The 22,718-nt window shown below is 43.2% G+C and overlaps 1 protein-coding gene across 4 annotated transcripts in view; it reads right to left on the bottom strand.

Moving 5' to 3' along the window:
* Positions 1-1,441: 1,441 nt before the first annotated feature.
* The window catches only part of PATJ (PATJ crumbs cell polarity complex component), a 151,010-nt gene continuing 129,733 nt past the window's right edge, over positions 1,442-22,718 (bottom strand). For all 4 annotated transcript variants that reach the window (XM_065655636.1, XM_065655634.1, XM_065655637.1 and 1 more), the window contains 11 exons: positions 21,261-21,344; positions 18,703-18,896; positions 16,965-17,112; positions 15,734-15,820; positions 13,529-13,646; positions 12,457-12,494; positions 12,055-12,177; positions 10,842-10,946; positions 7,674-7,777; positions 5,915-6,038; positions 1,442-4,198 (listed from right to left, as the gene is read on the bottom strand). In XM_065655636.1, the coding sequence (XP_065511708.1) occupies positions 4,052-4,198; positions 5,915-6,038; positions 7,674-7,777; positions 10,842-10,946; positions 12,055-12,177; positions 12,457-12,494; positions 13,529-13,646; positions 15,734-15,820; positions 16,965-17,112; positions 18,703-18,896; positions 21,261-21,344 (1,272 nt within the window). In that variant the 3' untranslated portion in view covers positions 1,442-4,051. The remainder of the gene's footprint in view (positions 4,199-5,914; positions 6,039-7,673; positions 7,778-10,841; positions 10,947-12,054; positions 12,178-12,456; positions 12,495-13,528; positions 13,647-15,733; positions 15,821-16,964; positions 17,113-18,702; positions 18,897-21,260; positions 21,345-22,718) is intronic.

Genomic DNA, 22,718 nt, shown 5'->3' with positions numbered 1-22,718 from the left:
CAGAGCCTGCCTGGATGAGGCTGGGGGTAAAATTCAAGGTGATCCTTGTTCCTTTTCCATTTGGGATGCTGCAGAACATGGATGTCTCTGATTTTTTGCTGTCCAAAAAGGTCCAGCTATCACAGGATTGTGCGTGTTAGGAGAACAAAATGTCCATTGCTGCTAAGAGGAAAAACAATGACCGTGACAGTGTTTAACCAGAATGTAAATACAACTAAATTACAGACATAGAAGTGTGAAGCCGTGGAGAAAGATTATAATGGAATTATATATCAATGCTCAGCACAACTGTAAAAACTAATGTTTTATACATGCGCAACATTAAATTAATTCATTCCAGTTCTTTCAGGCAAAGGTACATTAACTACTCCATCTCGACATAATCATATAACCTCAACAGACTCTCTCTATGTCATACTTCCAGGGTGGTAATCACCGTTTGATTAATTACAGGGAATTCAGAGGCATTACAGCCATTCTCAGTGCAGCGGTGCGATGTGACAGAGTCCCCTCATCCCCCTGCGCTGACCGGCTGTCCCCTCCGGTCCCAGGCTGCAGCGGGGATCGTGCTGGGACAGACCCTGTTCCCTGTGGTGGGGAGGACACAACAACTCACAGCACCTCAGTCCCAGCCTTTGGAAGAAGCGTGAACATCAGTGGAACCGGCCCTTTTCTTTGCAGGATCAGCCGAGAAATGCAAACAGCCCTAAGGTGGCTCCTGGTGACGGCAAGTATGGCCATGACGGTGTCACTGCAAACCGCAGGTTGCTCCAGGTCTCTCCAGGTGAGGAAGGTGATGGTGAATAGCACATTGTCCTTCAAAATGAAAAGGTTCTGACAGCTGAGTCCTCAAACCAAAGCAGGAGAACCCTGTACCAACTGGTACATACGAGTTGAAATGGTGGCGAGTGGCACGACTGAAGTCCTGTGAGATGCCCACGGTATAGATGCTCCTCCTGCAAGCACCCTTGGTGTTGATTTTGAATCCTTCTGGCACAATAACAATCACTTGGCACCTTCATTTTCATCCTCTGGTTTTACTGCCTGTGCACCAGACCCTTGGTTTCTCCACCGAGCCGTTTTTGTTGGCGTTCCCCTCACCAAAACCAACTTACCGGGTAGAGCTAACCAGCTGGCAGCGGTGGCTTTCTGGTGGAGAGCAGATGTGCACGGGATGGCTCCCTATGACCGTCTCACTTGGGAGTGATCCTGCTACCTTGACTCAGAGCCTTGGTGGCTGTCACCAGAGCCGGCTGTCACCAGAACCGGCTGTCACCACAACCTTCCATCACTCCTACAGCAACCACGGCTCCTACTCCTCGGGAAGGGGCAACCATGACCCCTACTTGGAACAGCAAACAAAGACATCTCATCCAACAGATTTGAATAGTGACTTAAAACCAAATCATAAAAAATGCACAACGACGTATGTAACCGAGCTTTATTTAGAATCTTTGAAGTCATAAAATATCTCATTTTACTGATATACATAAACATACAATCAGGAGGTTTAATTGCTTTTTCCCTTGCACAGAAATAAAGTTTTAAACAAACCAGAACACCTCAATCCAGACAAGCGTAATGCAAATTTAATTATCTAACTTGGTCCTGTACATACAGCACATGCTTCTCTGCATGGTCACTGGTTTATCAATTAGTTGCAATATAATTTTTGGCAGTAATATATTCAATACACAAAGTGCAAATTACACGAAGCAGAAAATGTTCTCTCTCATTCTGAGCAATGAGAAGTGCAAAATATCTCAGCCCATAAATTCTATTCTTTATGTATATGAACAGTATGTGCATAATAGGCTAATAAATAGCTGTGTAAAACTTCATAGATTAAATGTGGCAACATCTTAAAGTAGGAATGCAACGGTTATATAAACATAATCAGACGGAGGAATCATTACATTTTGTCCATAAAGTCTATACAATATTTCTGAGGGTAGCTCTTCACATTTCACCTACCTGCCCTTAACTTCTGCGTACCTCGGATACTTTTGCAACCAAAGGCAGTTTGTTAAAAATTCTCCCATTTGCTACATCTGGACATATTTCTGTGCATCTACAATCAAGGTTCCACTGACACTTCACTTGGCAAATCAAATACTACAGTGGGAAGCCACTGAAAATGTGAAGTCTCTTCCAGGCACTATTAACGGAACACCCACTAATTGTTCCAGCAGGCTAAATGCACTTTGTGATTACCTAAAGTTAAAGAAAACTTTTCGATGATGTAAGGAAAACCATTTCAATGAGAGCTAATCACAGCTTCCTCGTTTCAGTGCAGTTCATCCCATTTCAGTACCTTTTCTTTTACGTAAAATAGGGAAATTCCTACTCTGGCTAAAACACGCTGAGCAACGGTACCTTTAACACAAACCCTGAACAACTCAGTTATCATACTGCAGATTTTGAATCTTCTTTCCATTTAATTCCAGGGATTTTTCATATAAAATGAACAGCCAATTTTGACACCCCCACCACTTTCATTTCTCCCAGCTACATCATTATTATAAATTACACCAAATAGTCCAAATCAGACTGGGCTGCTTCCTCTAAAACTCCACTGTTCCACTGGATAGGAAGATTAAACCACAACGACTGGCATTGCCATTCGTCTGCCTGCCAAACTCATTTGCTAAATCACTAAGGCCACGGTCATACAATCACTGCAGGAATGGCTGCGATATGTTAAAGCAGCTGCAAACCTCGGGCTGAACGTTCCTGCATCCCATCTCCATCACGCCGAGCTCCTTGTGGGCTTCAGCAGCCTCTCGCCTGGCTCAGCTTAAACCAAAAAAATAGTTGGTGGCTTCCACTGAGCCGTTCGACTCGCCAGAGGGGGTTGAGGAACGCTCGGCCCCGGGAGGACATCACCTTAACCTGCCGCAGCAACCTTCTGCGGTGATCATCTCACCGTGCGTGGTGGTATTTAGTATTATCCAAAATTGAGCTCCAGCAGCCCTGAGGAAGAAGCATCCTCCAGGATCCATGAAATCCTCTGCCTGCACTACCTGATCCTGGGGAGACTCTTGGAAACGTAACATGGTTTGTTGGTTTGGATGAACTTCATCCGTCCTTCAAGACAACGTGCGGTGGGGCTGCTCACCATCGTTACTAGAATTACGGGATCACATTGCCGAAGCAAACTTTTGTCTTCATTAAAGTTTCAGGATGAACGATTATGCTGCAACTTGGCACAACAACAACTGCCTTTGTATGCAACATGCTTGGCATACATCAGCACGTTTCTTCTTCTTTAAAAATATAATTAGAACAGAATGAGATAGGTTGTTGTTGTTCATGCTGCCTAAATATCTGAAAAGGCTCAAACATTTTAAAAGCCTAAAAAAATAAATTTCCCTCTCCCCTAGTTTATTTTTCATGCTAAAGGCTGCAAATTGACACATCACAGTAATTACCTCTGACTAACTTGCATAGACCTACCCAAAGAGATAAACATGAGAAGTTCACATTTGACTATCAGACTTACTGTGCCGAGCACAAATAATTTCCCAGAGGAGAATTTGATATTTCATCATTTGGAACAGTGGTAATTTAATTACATTGCTAATGTTTTCTGGCATACTTGAAAGGACAATTAGCATAAGTAAATCATGAGTGAGATGACAAGTCACTCAGCATTTATTTCTGCTCATCAGATGAGATCAGTTGATGATCTAAATTCTCTTTTGTGTGCGAATTGATTCCAGGTTCAGCAGTTGTAATCGGGGTTCATACTAGTGGGGATAAACCGATGTATAAATAAAGAAAAATGGATATTGTTCTTTGAAGTTTCTTAATTAAACTTGTCCAGAGAAACCTCAAAAGCCACCAGAAGTGGGGGAGGGCGGGGAGAAAGGCTGATAATGAGGAAGGTTAAATGAAGCTCGCGATGCACACTACCCTTCTGGCAATGAGGTGAATACTGATTCATTTTTGCCAGGGTTTGCTTTACATCCTGCTCAGGGCTGAACAGCATTATTATAGCTCTAGTGATGTTCTAAAATAATTGTATTTATCTCCGCAAGGGCAATGGCATTCACGATAACACCGTTAACGTTACCGTTCCTTTCTGGCGCTTCAGAATAGCTACAGCTTGTTCATGAGTGACACCTTCCAACGCTTCCCCGTTAACAGCCAAAATCTGATCGCCGCGCTTCAGCCGGCCGTCGTCCGCAGCTGCTCCCTGCAAACGGCAAAGCGAGTCGTTAGCGGCCGGAGCCCTCCCACCTCTCGTGATGCTGATGGATGCGATGAGGAGGGATGTGGCACTGGGAATCCCAGCGTGACTGGGTTGGGGACGCGGGAAATGACAGTGCTGGAGTGACCCCGAATGCTCCGACCATTGCCCATCGCTCACCCAACCCTGCGAGGTCTGGGGTGGGTGGTACACCCCCGGGAAGAGGAGAATCGGCTCATTGCTGAAAAAATGGCAGCGTAAAGGCTGGCTCTGGCTTTTACGATTATGGAGAGACTTATTAAAGCAGCATTTAAATGTAATTCACAGCCAGTGCTGAAAAACGGGTTAAAACATGGGGAGGGACACAGGGCTCATGCAGCAGAACAGCCTGGGCACTGTCCCAAGCCCTGGATGGAGCTGGGCTCCGCTGAAGGGCCTGAGAAGCTCCCGCAGAGCTCTACAAACGGCTGTTCTCCTCCAGAAGCCTCCGTGCAGCTCTTTTATCTAAATCCTGAGCCCTCCGCTGCCCGGAGGTCAGCTCATGGTGTCTGTTTCTCCTCCATGGCCCCACCAGTGATGGCAATGTGTTCTAGCTTCGATTTTGGGTTTTTCTCAGCTATGTTCATATCTAGAAACTTGTAAATCTCAGCATCAGTTTAAAGACACAATATCTTCCCGTGGTAATAACTGACAATTGTAAAAAGACCAGATATTTGTGGTTTGAGCCCCAGAATCACTGAAACAGAGGAGACATGACTCCTGCTCCACCTTCAGACGAGGTTTTCTTAATTATGTCATCCACCCTGCCAGAAGCGCTGACAGGAGTGACAGCGAGTGGGCACAGCACAAGTGCATGACTGACTTTGAAGCTGCTCTATGGAAAATATCCCTAATTCCCACTGTTTTCCTTTTCTTCCTCCCCATTTCCAGAACTCCCTTTGTGTGGCCATGCTGGACGTATCTTGCAGGCCCACACTGAGCACGTTGCCAGCAAGGGGATGGTTGGGAAAAGGGGCGCTTCTCCCTCCGCACCAGGAGATGTTTTGGGGCTGGCTGCCTTGAGAATGTGCTCTACCATGTCTCCTCTTTGGCCTCGGTGGCCAGAGCCAGCCCTGTACCTGGCTGGGACCCCTGGGTCCCCCTGACACTTGGGGTTGGTGTCGGCGATGGGCTGGGACGGGGCACATGGGAGTGGAGCACCCATGGAGAGGAGGCACGAAAAGACGCTGGAAACAAGGGAGAATAACTCTGGCCAGGACCGATGTGGAAGCCAATTCATCACCAAGCCACAAGGGTTTTGTCTTTCGGTGCTTTTTTCTGTAATTATCAGAGCACAGGGATTTATTGCTGGTTTTGCGGCTGAAGCTCGGCCATGAAGATACAGCATCTCTGCAGCTGCCTCCTCTCCTGGACGGTGGGAAAAGTGACACCTCCATACCTCTTGGTTTGAGATTTACAGATTGAAAACTGCCTTATAAATATTTTAATGTATAAAACCAAGTTTCCCAAGTACACAGAGCAATTTTCCTGAGATGAAGTATCTTGCTTCAGCCATCAGTAATGTGAAATATAAACTGAGAAGCTGGCTGTGAGTTCTGGGTCCACTTACATCAATGCACTTAGTACATTTTGCTTTCTTCTACATAATATATTATGCAAGCCAAGTCTTAGATTTATTTTTAAAGATAATACAGAAAAAGGGAGAAAACAAAACAAAGATACCTTGGCAAATATAGTCTTGACATAAATGGGCAGGTCTCCATGGGGACTTCCATACCCCCCTACAATACTAAATCCCAGTCCATCAGAGCCTTTCTCCAAAGTAATAATCTTAGGCTGAGGTGCTCTGAAAACACAATAAATATCACTTAGAATAGCAATGTCTGTCTCTGGGTACTTTATGCAGAAGGAACACTTACAGAGATATTTATCTATCAAGAAGTTTTTCACACAGTCACAAAGCACAACTCTTGTCCTTGCGCTGAAATACACCCTGGAGTTCAACCGCTGTTCAGCGTACTTCAGCTCCTCACTTTGAAAATACTCATTTTTAATAAGAGCTCAACAGGAGCACTTATCTCTGATGCAGAAGCGAGACTCGCCTCATCTGCAGTCGCTGCACGCACAGAAAGGAGAGTTTGCTTTCTTCCTGGCCAAGCTGTCGTCTTTAGTCTGCATAAGTGGCAACTGCAATAATTTCCTTACAGCATAATTTTACTTTATGACTTCAGAGGAAGTTTTCGTGTTTATAGCCTCGGCTCTAATGCAGGATCTTTGGGCTGTATTCTAACAACTTATATTTGATCTGCAGCCCCTGTGCTTCATAACCCGGGGGCTGACTCCTGAGAGCTCCTCACTCAAGGGCTTTTACTGTCTACATTGAGATTTTTGGTGGAATTTAGACTGCTCATATGTATATATCCATCTCAAATTCGAAAAAGTCATCTCCACATATTTAGCGCAAATTATTCTGGATAAAAGCTGTTTGGTATCTTCCACCTATATAAAGGCACAGCCTGTGATGACGAATATCCAGCCGTTTCTTTAGGACAGAATGAGTGCATACGCCTACCTAATTCTGCTTCATATTTTCACATTCAAATGTTCTTACTACTTTGATATGAAACGAAAATACAAACCCTTTTGTGAAGTAAGCAATTCTCCTTGGAGAGCAGCAATAAAACCAGTATTGCACATTGTAAGACTAGAGAATGCAGCATAAATAGCTTAACTTTTATACTCAAAAACCCCTGAGGTAGGGCAGCAACTTGCATCTCAGCTTCTTAAAATAAATATAATGAAACAAAGAATGAAAATGAAGAACATAATGAAGCTAATGAACCAAAATGAAGATCAAATGAATTTCAAAATGATAACTGGAATGCTACAAGCTGCCCTGAAAAGCACACGGTGGAGAACGATGCATGGCCAGGGGAGGGCTAGATCTCTAACTTCCATCACCATATAGAAGTGCCGTAAGTAGAACATTTTTTAATCAGACTCTCTTGAAATTGTAAAGCTAAAAAGATTCAAAGGACAAAGGAAGTTCTGGGACATGTTTTGAAACATTTGTCTCTGATACCAGGGTTTTTAACACCTCTTGCCTTAGTCTGCTAACGACAAATCATTTCAAACTGTTACGATCATAACTCCTTTCAGGCTAGGAAGCCAACAGACAAGGGCAGAACTATCACGTCAGCATAACACATTAAAACAGAAAGGAGAGAAATTGTTTTGAAAAATGGCCAGAACTGGTGCTTGGAAACACATTTTGTGCTTATTGACTCAAGGAATTTCTGTCACCAGGTGAAGATGGACATGGGTCCATCAGCTCGGAGAAGGTCACAGTTGTCATTTCAAAGGTGATGGAAAAATCAGAGAGCAAAGCAATGGGAGAGACCTCCTTCACCACCCTGGGCTTTTTTCCCTTACATGGCACATAGGAACCCACCGCAGTTACACAGAATAAGTACAAACTTACTCGGGATCTTCAGCGGGATGCTCAGCAGAAGAGTTCAGGTTGCATCCCGCAGACATGCTCTCCAGCTGGGTGGCAATGGCACTGATGTTGGTGTCAGCCACAACCTAAACAGAGGGATTCAGTGAAATACTTTGTGTGTTCACTTAATACCAAAGACATCTTGGCTAATTATGTAAAAAACAGCATTAGGAAAATGAGTTGTTGACTTTTTTTTTTCCAAGCAAATTTCAAATACAAGTCCTACTCCCTTAAATGTCCTACTAATTCAATACTTTCAAATAACAGAGTTCTTAAACTTCCCGGATCTGGCTCCTGCATTATTCTGAAACCATCACGAATTACCACCACACAGTAATTAATAGAGTTAATGATATTTTAACAGGTTGTGGGGCAGCAAAGGTGCTCAGGCTTTTAAAAGCAACCGTGTCAACGTTGTGTAGGTTTGGTACAAAGTAATATTGAGAAAACAGCTCCTTGCACACCAAAGTCTGCGGTTTAGCCTCGTAAGGATAAAAGCTTGCGGCCTGCAGGCCCAGTGGGATTCATTAAACACAAGTGTCAATGCCCACTCCAGCTTTTTTTTTTTTCCCAACCTTTTATGGCATGCTGATTTTCTATTCTCTGCCTTTTTCTGGGAAAAAGTTGAGGAAACCACTATGAAGTGTTTTGGATTTTAAGTATTTACAGCCGAAAGGACATCAGTGGCCCAACAACTACATGTCGTGGTTATCCCCGACTCCATCTCCTTGTGATGAGATGTTCTCTGCGTCACGTTTACTGTGCAGCGCAGGAGTTCAGCTCAGAAACAGTGAGAAATCCCCATTAAGTAAATTTTCAATATTTTCTCTACCTATCTATGGCTTTATTTTATCAAAATTAACAGGTACTTTTCCCACTCCTTGCTGTGAACATGGCTTAAGGGAAATGTACCTTTTCAAAAGAAAAAAAACCCCAATCCATTCTATAAATCCCCCGTTTTAAATGAACGCTCACAATTCTTCCACAACAACATTTCCCATCTTTCTAATCACTCGGAGCCAAGAGGGTGGCAGCATTTCCTAGGAAGGAAGATTAGTTCTCATGCAAATTTTGCATCCCAGGACTCAGGTTCTCAGATGCCCTGAGCGAAGGGGTCCGGCCGACACTATTGCTGCACCTGGCTCAGCCAAAGACACCGATAAGTTTTCCTTCCCGTTGTAGGAGGGGAAGGAGTGCCAGCCAGTATTTGTCATATTCTGTTGTGAAATAAAGTGAGGGCAAAATAAATCTATATTCAAAAATCTTCACTTGGCAGTAAGAACATATCAGAGTTCAACAACCTTGTAAAAAAGCTTCCCCTTATCTCTTTACTACACCTGCAGAAAAGAAATTAAATTAAACCAAAGCATCAAAACAGCCGAAAGGGATGATTGTTCCCCTGAGACCCTAATCTCCCATTTGCAAACAGCATTTGCAAACTCCTTTACCATCCTTCCCAGGACGTGCCGATAATAAGCCTTTCCACACCACTGCACGCAATTATCTGACCTTTCAAAGCAGTTTGCCATGAAGTGGTCTAACTCGATAATAAATAGAATTACTTAATGACACATCAGTCATGATTATCACAGTGATAGGATTATTCTATTTAGATTGTTTTAATAATAATTTAAAAAAGCGATCTGGCGACTGAGAAGTACCTGTGGTGGGTACGTAAGGTAACCGCATCCCCACACTTACAGCAGCACTTCTACGCTACTCCCTGCCGATATTAAAATATTAATACAACGCCCCATCTTCACATCATGATCTTTAATACAGGAAAACAGACTCTGCTCTATCGGAATCAACCCGCATCATCTGTAAAATTATTAAGCGCATTTTAAGCTAGATGGCAAAAATGTGGAAGAAAATCCATCACCTGACAAACCCAAAGACATTTCTAGAAGAAGCTCTTTGTCGATGCGAGCGACCGCCCGACAGCGTGCGCCGGCAGGAATATTTTTAAATGCATGATGAGGTGGGATACGCTGTATTACAGCTTTCAAGATTAGCAATTTTGGGTGCTACAGCAAGCTTTCATTTGCTATTCAGGGAATACTGTTGACATGAAAAGTGAAATTACTCAACGTTAGTAACAATATGATAACTATAATTTAACAGAAAATCCTCAGCTGGTGTAGGGCTGTGTATTTCCTTTGACTTCAATGGAACTACACAAATACACCATCTGCTCTGGAACTGGCTCATCACTTACCAGGTCAGCAGTTCACGGACAGACAAAACAAAGAATAAGCAAGTCTAAAGCTAAGTTTATTATAATTTCATTTCTTTTTTTTTTTTTCTTTTTTCCTCCATTTTTTATGGTCACATTTGTGTTGTAATGCAAGCAAGAAGCTTGCAAAAATCTCTCAAGATGTGTTCCAATCCAATACGCTGTGATAATAAAGAAAATTAGAGTCGATTTTAGTGGTATGTCTTAAGCTTTTTTTCCAATTGTTACAATAATTCTGCAAATGAGCAGTATTTCGAAGTCTCTCTGGCAAGTATTTTCCCATTTCTTCGTGTAAACATAAAAATAAACTAAAGATGAATACACTGGCAAGCAGCAATTAGAACCGAAGTGGCAGAACATGTCTTCCTTTTAGCTGGCATATAAATGCAGCAGTGATAACACTGTTTTCTCTCTTGAGTGTAATTATTCATTACCTGTAGAATAATCAATTCCAGGCAGCACTGTCTTAATGATGATGCTATCATTTTTACTAAATGCTGCTAGCGTTTCTTTCTTCTCCTCCTTTCAAGAACAAGGAAATTAAGACTGTGGGCAGTTTGGTCACAGCCGAGTTACACGCGCACATACACATGCATGTAATTTCTTGTTCCTAGTTAACTTCAAATTAAAAAAAATCTTGGAAGCTTGTTGATTTATCATGTGTAGCAACAAGTTATTTTGTTCTCTTTGTTGCGCTTTTATATAATCATGCTCACAGCCTGTACGAGTGGCAATAAAGAAATTTTGAATGAAAATTATTTCTTGCTTTCATTCTGTGTAATTCCCATCAGCAAGCACCCTGCAATTCTGTGATGCCTTGTGCCAGTGATGCTTAGTTTTGTTGTTGTTTTTTTTTTTCCCTGAATGCCATTTATCTACCCTCATGCAGCTGCATGTTCAATTTATCACCATACCTGCAGGATAATGCTCCCATAAGCATTCTTTAGCAGATTAACCGCATCTGCATGAGACAGCCCATCCAAAGGTTGCCCATTAATACTGACAATCCGATCTCCAACCTAAAAGTACAACAGTAATGGAAAATTACTAGCATTAGGGAAAATTAAAATTAAGAATGCTTAAAATTCCTCATGAACTTGGCACTGCACGGTCATGCTTCTCTTTTGCAGGATCCCTTTTGTGAGAATTCTGCATTGCTAGTGATCATTTACCATTCTTCAGAGCAAGTACAATGTGGATTTTTTAAAAATAACAATGCAATCAGAGAAACAAAGGTGGGTTGTATTTACCATTTCCATTTACAAGCAGAGAGTAAGATTTTTCCCGGTTGTCCCCCCATCCAGAAAGGATTCATTTGTGTGCATATGTGCAGACAAGTTCATGTGCTTACAGAATGTGTATGCACATGCTGAATGCAGTAGAGAAAAGCAGACACTTCTGATATTAATCTAATTAACCTAGATGAGTTCTTCTTATACACAAAAATGATCTTGACCCTGGCACTTAGTGCTATTGTGTAATTCTATTAGAGACGTGGCATGAAAGTAGCAGCGTGTGCTAACGAATCTCATGGGCCAACACAATCCTATGTATCTGCATCATAAATTCTTTTCAATACCAATGATTCCATTAAACTCTCTCCAAAACCGACCATGTTCATTCCTGGAAACTCACATATTCTGTGGGTTGGATACAAGTGCTTCCTAGGCATTTTTTATAAGGGCCTCCAGATCAAACAACTTCTGGTCTGGTTTCTACCTGGTTTGAGCTGTAAATGATGCCTGGTCTGCAGTCCCCAAAACCCTGGTGGTTTCCAACAGCCTGTTGCTGCCCTCCCTGGGTCTGGGTGAACAGACACATTCAAAGATCACTGCAAATGCATTTATATTCTTTCTCTTAATATCACTTTTCCACACATGCAACCATTGCCATTATCTCAAGATGCAATATAATCAAAAAGGGAAGAGAAGGGCAGGTTTGAGGGGATTTTTGCTTGTTTCTTTTTGTTGAGGGAGTTGGAGTGGTGATTTTTTTTTTTTTTTAAGAGACAGAATAGTCTATGAGGCATTATCAAAGTGATGGCAGATACAGAAGTGCTTGAGGCCCCTTCTCTGTGACAAACATGGCAGATGAAATAAGAAGTATTGAGAGGACCCTTGTACTCACTCTGAGTCTTTGGGTACGTGCAGCGACACCACTGGCTTGAATCATGGCGATGAAGATGGGGATGTCTCCTAATGGACTTCCCTTCCCTCCTGCTATGCTGATACCAAGCGCATCATTTGGTCCCTAAAACAAAACAACACAACATTTGCAATGGGAGCAGCTTGAGGAGGTCAGTGTTCAGGGTGTAGCAATAACCGACCCATTTGATTTATGGAACAGGGAGAAAATAGTTTTGACAGCCACACACATTCTCACACATGCAGGTCCCATTACATGAGCATACATCCAACAACCCATTGCGAACATAAATAATGCAATTTCACTTCTGAGAAACCCTACAAAAATGAACAACTTGAGCTAAAGGTGTCGGCTTTTTGAATTGATAGAAAATAACTCACTGACCCTCGTTATCTCCACAGTCCTTGGGCCCATATCTGCTCCTAGTAATAAAGAAATAAACAATTAGCTTCTGTAATTAAGAGATAATATAATTAAGAGATAACACTGTCAGGTGACAATGGTCTCTTGCTGCCTGGTGAGAGTTATCACCGAGCAGAAGCGGGGCCTTCCAGTGCCAAACCAGGCGGCGCTGCTCACGCAAGGGGGACAGGATTTCTGTTTCACCCAGAGATGAATATGGGTGGAATCGCTGACAGATGCTGACGGATGCCACCGTGACGCCCATTGTAGAGCAGCCACTGCTCACCACAATCTATTGAATAGCAGCACTCTGCCGGCCTGAAGAAAAGCCCTATTGTGCATTTCACTCAATTAAAGCTGGGCTTATTATTCATAAATCATGGTGAACCTACCACAAAAGGGTAGGGCACATGGCTGGTCTGAGACTGTTGAGGTTCCATTGATTTCCTCTTCTAATTTGTGCTGTATTAGTAAATAACAGACAGTCAGGAAGCCTGGCTGGCACATTTCTAGCCATAGGACATTAAAAAGTACTCAGAACATTAAAAAAACCTCTGCCCATGGTCAGACACGAGTAAAGGTGACCACCTTCTGACGCAGGTCAGAGCACACAACTGCACAGGCCACCGCAGGTCGTAGATTTAGCACCTGCTAAATCCGCAAATTGCAAAGTGGGCATTGTGACTTTCTCGTTACAAAACACCCCTTTGTAAGCACCAGAGCAACAAAGATATAAATGAAGTGGTGGCAGCTTTATTCCCTGAGAAAACTGTTTCTAATGCGAGAACCTCGCCTGTGCTAAGCCTCCGAGAAGGGCGTCAGGGAATAGCAGGGCGCAGGAATTCTCCACTTAAAACAGAAGAGCCATTACGCTCGTAGTAGACATAAAAATAACGTCATCTGCTGGAAAGTGTTCGGGTCTTAAAATATCAGTGGTGCGTCTTCTGGGAGGCTGAGTAGGAAAGACAGATTCAAGTATTCAGGTTTGCTTTTAAATCAGCACAAATACAAAGCAAACAACACCCAGCGATTCTGACGGCTGCCCAGATTGTACCTGAGTTTCTCTGGGACGCATCTGCTGAAGATCTTTTTGTGCTGACAAAATTCTGTAAGGTAGAGAGGACCGGAGCAAGCGCAGGGTGGAAGTGGCTGTGGACACTCTGTTGGCTCACCTGAAGTGGAAAATAAATCAGAACCTGTGCGTCAAACCCAAAGGTTAACTTTAAACCAGTTCCTGCAACATCTGGGCACAGCTGTGCTCTGTGCCAACCCTTCCGACTTCATTTCCAAAGGGTGAAACCACTGAAAATCTGTCCCTGAGTTGTTGGCACAGCCATATCTCTATATCTGGCTTTATCTTCAGACTCTGGCCCTCGAGGGAACATCGTTATCAATTTAGGAAATGTGTTTGAACAACAGCTTTCACCGAGGGCCAGGCCTTAGGCTGCCTTATACAAAACAAAGCTCTGGTCTATACTTCTCCATCCACAGGAGATCTTTCTCCCTCCAAATGCATCAGGCGGTGAATCAAAAGCTCTGGCAGGATTTATCCCGACTGACCAGGGTGCAGCTGTCAGTGAGGAACCCCAGGCAGAACACAATTTCCACCTCTACTTGCCAACTCATGGGTCAGTTCACATAATTTGCAATTTGTGTGAAAGAAACCACTGTCCTGCACTGCCAGGCTTGTATTTCTACTGCTAAAGGTATGCAACGGACCAAGAAAAAAGCCAAGTGAGGACAAAAGTCCTGGATGCTCTTGGCCAGTAGCATCCGAAACATCGCTCGCAGTTGTGCAAATCATTCAAGCTGATTTGCTGTATTATCTGCCAAGATTTTTATAACTCTTGGAACAGTTCTGCTGAGAAACATTTAGTCAGTTTTCAAAATCACCAAGTCACTTAAGAGCAGCGAGATGAAGGCTCTCAAATGACTCTGTGTTAAGAACAGCAATTAAGATTTCTTCTATTAAAAGAAATCCAGAAATTACTGGGTGCCTGCAAAAGCCTCTTATGGTACGAAGACAGGGGGACGATGTTTGATCTGGTTTTCTACCTAGACTCATGTTAGATACTGTGGTGTTTTGCTTCCCTTTCAGCTATGAGTTTTACGCAGTAAAACGAGGTGGGTTATTTTTAACCATCACTTTTTGGTAACATTGCTCTTGCTTAGGCTATTTGTCAATACAATGACCAAAAGAAAAAGTAATACTCAAGATTGCCGACTTAACGCAATCAGTATCGTTTCCCTCTGTTATTTCATTTTTTCTTGCCTGCTGCGTGCAGCGCAGATGTTTCTCCAAAGACATTTAGTCACCATTTTTAAAGCCGGGCTTAGCCCAGCTGTTCCCACACGGCGACAGGCTCTTCAGTCCTTCCCAACACCTCACCCACGCAGCCAGCTGGACCGCTGCTGGCCTTGAGAAAGTTAAGAAATCGCACCAGGTGACTACAATTTTGGCACCCTTTTTGGGTCGTTCATGCATGACATTGAGGACAAACCTCTTCCCCACCTCCTTAAAAGCATTCCTGCATTCTCTGGGCAGAGAGAGGGCAAAATACTCCAGAGCAATATGAACCGCAGCTTGTCTCTGTCGGGAACACTGGCAACTTAAATACCATGGCAAAGCAGTCAGTCTTTGGAAGGAAAAAGGCATTAGAAAAAGTTTTCCAAGTCATCTTGTTTTTCTCCCTTGCAGTCCTCAGATTTTAATACTAATGGTATCAGTGTCTGAGCTGATTCAGGGGTGCGGGGAGAGGGGAAAAGCCCTGCACTGATTGAAAAATGAATTGTTGTCCTCGCTTCAGGTAAAAAGCAAGTGAAGCAGGAAATTGCTCGGTGTTTTCTTTGAGAGCAAAGCAGCTCTCGTGTGGTTCTGCCATAAGATAGGCAAAGATACAGTTCAGTTTCATTAACTCATTTTGATTGACAAAACAGCTGCTGAAAATGCATTCAGCATTTTTTCTGCAGGTCTAAAAATTTTCTGGGCATCATCATTTGGGAAAGAAATTACATATTTTTGGTGTGTCTCAGGAAGCCACTCCTCAAACCCAAAAATCCATTAGATCTTCAACTTGATCAGCATTTCGGCACGACATTTACTTTGCAGTTCAGCACAGAAAATTATCACAATAAAATATTTTGTCCCACACCCTCAGCAGTGTCTATGAAAGGACTGAGCCTCACATATACACCTGAGCGCCGTGCCCATGTCCTGCCCCTGTTGGCTCCACTTTATATGTAGAAATTTGTCACTAACCTGACTGTTTTGGGATGTTTTCCGCGATGACAGCCATGATCCAGCTCGCAATCTCCCAAGCTCAAGATGCACTAGGCCCTGGGCACACTTGGAAAAAAAAAAAAAACACAAACGCAATGTACAGCATTTAAGTAGACGTATAATATTTCATGCTCTCCTGGAGAGAATTATGTTTATATTCAGCACCACAACTCCGTGAAGAAAACCACAAGGAATGCTGAAAACATTAACATTTGTATTTAGACAATAAAAAATTACAGGTCCCTGGATTTAGGTTTATCGTGGTTGCTGAAGTCAGTATGAATCTTCCTACAGGCAAACTGTAGAAGGCCAATTACTCAATAAAAATAAACAACCCCCCCCAACTCTTTAACAGACATTTGCGACAAACAATACTTATGAAAAACACTTCAGAGGAAAAATGCTGCGGAAAAGGGTGAATTAAACACATATGGATCCAACTTAATAATATAGCCGATATCACCGATTTCCAGTTCTTAAATAGGTAACCTTTTGGCCACGTACCAACCCCTGAATGGAAAAAGCAAGGAAATAATTAGCCTTTCCCTTCAAGAATGAGAGAAATCCCAGGCAGAAGCACTGGTGGCGATAGCAGGGAAAAAGCCCTTGTCTCCCGCTGCGGTTTTGAGCAGCAGTGTGTCCGCAGCATCGCTGCCACCCGGCCCCCGCGCAGGATGGGGGTGTTTGGGGGGGCTGACATCGGGCACCCGCAGCCAGGCCGACCCTGCCCTCTCCTCCCACTCGAGCAGCCACGTGCTTTTTCAAGGAAAAAGGTAATTTCTCCCAGACCGTACAACTTCAGAGTACAAAATCACTCCCGTAAGATGGAAAACTGTGCAGAAACAGATTTAAGCTGCCATTTTATAGGTGCAGGTTAGTACAGCAATGCCAAAGGTGTTTTATTTTGCTTCTGATTTGTATGACTCTCGGGTTTCAAAATGTTTTTCTAACGTACGAAACACACAGTTGCATTTTCAAATAAGTGTCTAAATACTACGTGTCTTTGTTTTCCCACTTCATACCACCCCACTTCTAAATATACATGGAGAAGTGACTGTATGTGAATCTCCCAAAATTATTGCAGTTGAAATTTGTGTCTCAATAATCAGTTCAAGTTGTCCTGCGTAAGTGCAAACAGCACTTCAGGATAATCACCTTGCATAGTGTCAGTAACTGCAACTCAATATCTTAAAATGTATTATGTACTCACCTTAAGTATAGTGGCAACTGTCTCTTGTGAGGCATTTCTCATATCTTCTCCATTTACAGACAAAATCTGATCTCCTTGAATTAATCTTCCATCTAAGTCTGCAGCTCCTCCTTTAACAATGTCAGAGATAAACACTCCACTTCCATTTCTAACAATGCAAGAAGCATATGGCTAATTACACCATCCAATATTCTTTTGGAGACCAATTTAGATTACTTGCATTTAAGAGACATTAAAAGAAACCTGTGAGCAGAGGAAGAACTAGTTTTACATCCCATTCAACTGTTTGAGTGTAAAAAATCTCCGAGTTTTAAGACCGAGGCATGTTTTGGTATATTTAATGCTGTCTTTCCCCTTGAACGCTTAGTTCTGACTGTACGATCCGTAAAGATTCATTAAAAATACCACTTGTAAAAATAAAAAGCCAAGCATCGGTGTAAGATGGAGTTAAACTATCTCCTGATGTGCCTGATACAAATTATGCAGCCTTAGATTTTTTCTCGGTATTCCCCCTAAAGGTTCAGCTCAGTTTCTTTTCTAAAAGCCCGGAGGCCTCCAACAGAAGAGCAGGGAGAAGTCTGCAGAAAAGATTTTTGGAGTTTGTACATGACTTATGCAACAGAAAATCCAGCGTTGTGGCTGTCAGCCTGCAGACAAGTTTGTGAGAGCAGCCACCCAGGCAGACAGGGAAAATGTATTTATTATATTAAATAAATGTATTTATTTATCAGTTCCAGCCTTCTCACAGGGGGGTCCCCTCCCCGGGGCCGCAGGATCCCTCTGGTGTCCTTCACCCTGAAGGTCACAACACTTCAGAACCTAAATTATATCTGAGTATCATTTAAATGGCTTCAGAAGTTGGGCTACCTCCAACGTGGAAGTTGCCACGAGTGAAGCACTTAGCAACAGGACAGAAAGTTTTGTACAGAAGCAAACGCAGGAGGGCTGGAGACTGCGATTACCATCTGTAGGATAATTTACATAAGCTAAATTAATTACCCAACCGCAATCTGCTCACAACACCTGGGTTAAACATCGCCACTCTTGTAAAAAACTGCTGCGGAAACTTCACTGACCATACGCAGTCAGGATAACGACACGATGATTTGTAATTGAGAAAATAAATTTATTTTGGCAATACAGAAGAGCAACCATATGACTCTTAGGCACCAACACCGAGCGAGTGCTCGCCAGTGTCATGCTGTAAATCTCTTCTAGCAATGGAAGATTAAATCTATCAGTGCTCTGGTTTGAGTGATCTAATAGCAAGGGTTTAGAAATACATCAGTAAAAAGTCACATTTTATTAAGCAGCTGTTACCTACCACCGTATCTCAGATAATGTTCTGTATCACAGAACTGCAGTCCACAGTGTTGTACAGACACTTTGATATTGATCAGAATTTGGGTCTAACTCTGCCTCTTCCACTGACACTGGTCCCCTGGAACCGGAGCAGGAGCCGGATCTAACTCACAAACCCATTTTCAGAGGCGCATCCTGGTATTTGGGAACAGGAAGGTTTCTCCCTCGTTTTGAAACGGGAAAAGCTGTGGTTGGGGTCTCCAAGCCAGGCTGGAGCCAGCAGCACAGCCAGCAACCCGTTCTGCGTGTGCCCACTTGGCCAAAAATCCTGCTCCTTTTTCCTTTATTTCATATTCCATTTAATGGCTACAGTTGTTCACATGGCAAAAAGCAAAATATTTCCCATTTTAAGTGGTCTGATCAGAGATGCTCTTACCGTTTCCCAGCTATGCTGAGCCCTAGTCCTCGGCCTGTTTTCTTCTGTATGTCTACATAGAAAATCTCTAAGTTTTCTTCATCTTTGTAATGTGCTTCGTCTCTGTAAACAACCAACTGCACCTTCTGGGGCGTCTGTCTCAGCGCAGTGATAGCTTCTTCGTGGCTGGCATTCCGCAGATCGATCCCGTTCACCTGAAATAATTAGTGTTTTCTTTCCAAACGACACATATAAATGATCTTTTCATCACACCCTACCCTCGCGTGACAGGACAAATTTGTCAAATCGACACCCCTTGGCACTCTGATTTAGTGCTCCCATTTCCAGAGGGCCGAGCTCCTGGATCTCCTGCTGAGTGTGAGTTCGGTGCTTTGTGCCACTGCCTGGAGTAAATCACAATGATCAAAACATTTTGGCTTCTAAGTTTTGTGGGTGTTCTTCCCTTCTTTGTAAATGCTGGAACCTCGAACAACGATTCTTTCTCAGAACCATACAAAGTGGGAGATGCTCCTTTGAGCTTCCTGCATCTCTCACTGCTCAGATTCCTTCTCCCCCACTGCACGACACCATCGAGCTGAACGCAGAAGGAATCAGAAACACCAGCAAATGGTGATGGTGAAGCCCAGGCAGGACATTTTAAATGGTGATTTTGCTTTGTTCCAATAGATGGCACACAAGACCGCTCCTGGAGCACTCCACTACATCTCTCTTACGACAGCCTGAAAAGGTTTTAGCATTTTAGTAATATCATATAGAACAAGAAGTTCTGATTCAGTGATGAAGTATTACAAAAAAAATATTGCAACTTGAAATTCAATTTCCTAATTTTGCCAAGCCTGATTGACAGATGCCCTTTAAGGTGTTTGCCATTATTCTGTTGACAAAATCATCTTTTATTTGTTCAATACCAAAAAATATCAATGCTTAAATATTTTTGAAGTCTCTTTAGGAAGTAGCATGAGCTATAACTGAAAAATAATACAGTGTTAATCCACTTACATAACAAAATAAGTTTTAAGGCAATTAACATATATCTCAGTATTTCGAGATATGCAAAGTTATAATCATACTTAATTTTACATTAAGATAATTAAGCCTAATCTATAGTAATTATATTTTGTACTAATTCTGCACACATTTATTTACATAGTGCATCGGTGTTCTTTTCTCGACACAGGCATCTATGTGTGCTTTATCACACCAATCTGAAACTAATTGAGAGTCATCTTTTTGATTCATTAGTACGGCTTTTAAAAGCTGAAATAATAACAATATTATGGCACACAAACATTAGCACTTTCCTGTTCGGCCAGAGAAGAATTAATTAACCTTCCCCATTTTTATCCCCTAATTATCGTGCTCTGTTAATACACCGTTATTTAAAAAACAAAAAAAACATTCAGCCTCAATGCTAAAAAAAATATTTTCAGTGCAAGAGCTGTAAAGACAACTCCCCAAGTACCCCCGTGCTATTTTTCTAACCCTACACACCAAAGCCTTAATGGCCATGCTGGGAATTTGTCCTGATCTGACAGCGAGAGGCTGCGAGCAGCTGCACTGAACCCCTGCCTGATGCAAGTTTCATTTGCAGAGCAACACTTTGTGCTTAACCCTTTCCCTCCTCCCTTTTCCATGCTCGTCTGCAGGAAAAACACGACATTTATTCCCAGAAAGAGTTCTATGTTCAGCAGTTTTACAAGCTGTGGCCTGAAGGAGCCGGTAGCTCCCCTGGCAAGTTTTTAGGTAGCGATGCAGGCGGGATGCGGGTGGGATGCAGGCGGGATGCTGGTGGGGATGCAGGCGGGGATGCAGGTGGGGATGCAGGCGGGGATGCAGGTGGGGATGCAGGCGGGGATGCAGGCGGGGATGCAGGCGGGGATGCTGGCGGGGATGCAGGCGGGGATGCTGGTGGGGATGCAGGCGGGGATGCAGGCGGGGATGCTGGCGGGGATGCAGGCGGGGATGCAGGCGGGGATGCAGGCGGGATGCTGGTGGGGATGCAGGCGGGGATGCTGGTGGGGATGCAGGCGGGGATGCTGGCGGGGATGCTGGCGGGGATGCTGGGGGGATGCTGGCGGGGATGCAGGCGGGATGCAGGCGGGGATGCTGGCGGGGATGCTGGCGGGGATGCTGGGGGGATGCTGGCGGGGATGCTGGCGGGGATGCTGCAGCCCCCTCGCCTGCTCACCCCACGTTCGCCCCGCTCCGCACTTCATTTTGCAGCACAGAGATGCCGAAGGGGCAGTGGTAATGCAGGCCTCCAAATCAAAGATTAAACAGATGAATAATACTGAGCTATTGGACATGACAGCTGAACTATGTAATTCAAGAACTGCCTTGCTCAATTAAATTTAATATATTCTCAATTTGTACCTTCAGCTTATATAAAGACATAAGGAAATATGAACTTGTCAGGACGTTCTTAGTGACAGAAAAGAATCTTTAAGTACAGATCCTACTTGATGATCTCTTTCCCCTACAAGAAACCTGTACTGTGTTGAACACAAGCACACAGGACAAAGATATGAGCATGCACACACACAGAGACTCTCATTTACCTCCAGAATCTGATCGCCAGCCCAAAGCCTGCCATCCCGGGCTGCTGCCCCTTCTTCATAAACTTCATGGATCACTATGGCGTCCTGTGGGAAGAAGCGGGGGCCGTGAATCCCCTCTCCCAGACATCCCCAAACTGGCAGCCAAGGCCCACCCCACGCAGCCCCCCGCTCCGCAGGGAGAAGGGACACCACTCCATGTCAGGACAAGCGAGCCTGGAACACAGATTTATTCTTTAAAACATATTTCGGGATTAGAATATTATTCCTGTAATCAAAATACAGCTAGCTAGTAAAAAGGTAAAAAGGATTTTGTCTTGTCTAGAGCTTCTTGGGCTTCCATCATTTTTATACGTTGGCATCAGCAGTAAGTGAACTCAGTGTGAACTGTTGTATTAATATCGTCTACTTTTTATGATATTATTTAAAACCAGATTCTTTTGGAGCTATGAATATTTTTAGGGACTTGGCATAGATCTCGGCTTTAAGCAAGAACTGAATGCCTTGTGGTAAATAGCGCTGGTTAAATCTGTAAGAAATGAAATCCAGAAGAAACGAACAATGGCAAATGTTAGTTTATTACTGAGGTTGGAAAATGTAGGCAGTGGCAGATGTAGCTTCAGGGAAGGTTTCAGTGATTTAATCTTATTGCCAGCAATAGATGTCCCCAAAGAAAAAGCATTACAAAGAACATACTGTTCTCTGGCTGGTGCTTTCCCTTTGCATTGTTCTGGTTTATTTCTTTTTTTTTTTTTTCTTTTTTTTTTTGGTAAGTCCTGAAACAAATAGGTGAACATACTCCTGTGGCGCTTCAGCAGCGATCCCGACAGCTTTCCTGTGCAAAATGTGCTCCTCTCTCCAGCGTCACCACCAAACACCCAGAAACGGCTTCACTACAAACTTTAAATTGCTGACGTTCAATGAGATATGTAGGTATGAGGTAACCTGTTCTCAGACACATACTCTCTCTAAAAAATGCCTGAGTGGTGCAGTTCCTTGAGCAGTTTGATGTTTGAATACACACATGGTGCACTGGAACAGAAAGCAAACTAAGTGCCCTTAAGCTAAACGCTCTGATCAAGACAACATCGAGAGCATTATTCTCTTTCACTCCCACTGCACCTTATTTAATGATGTGGATGTGGAGCCGCAGCCGCTGTGCTGCTGCTGGAGCACAGCAGCCCTGTCACCAGCCACCTCTTTGATACGGACACCAGGCACTGAAAAAAGCCTGAAGGATTTTAATCACAAATGCATTACAGCTGATACAAGCGTCCCAGATGGGGGGAAAAAAAAAATTTCAATCTACATAAACAAAGGCAAAATAGTCTGAGCTGTGTACCAAGGTAATTAAGAAAATCCAAAGAATGGTTTGATTAAAATATAAATTATATATATATACCACTGGCAACTGCAGGGTTTTCTTGAAATAACTGAAATGGCTCTTCCCAGTGGAACGGA

This window comes from Caloenas nicobarica, chromosome Z (genome assembly GCF_036013445.1).
Source record: "Caloenas nicobarica isolate bCalNic1 chromosome Z, bCalNic1.hap1, whole genome shotgun sequence".
Classification (NCBI taxonomy): domain Eukaryota; kingdom Metazoa; phylum Chordata; class Aves; order Columbiformes; family Columbidae; genus Caloenas; species Caloenas nicobarica.
The sequence above is the reverse complement of the archived record's forward strand: the minus strand, read 5'-3'. Positions and strand labels throughout refer to the sequence as shown.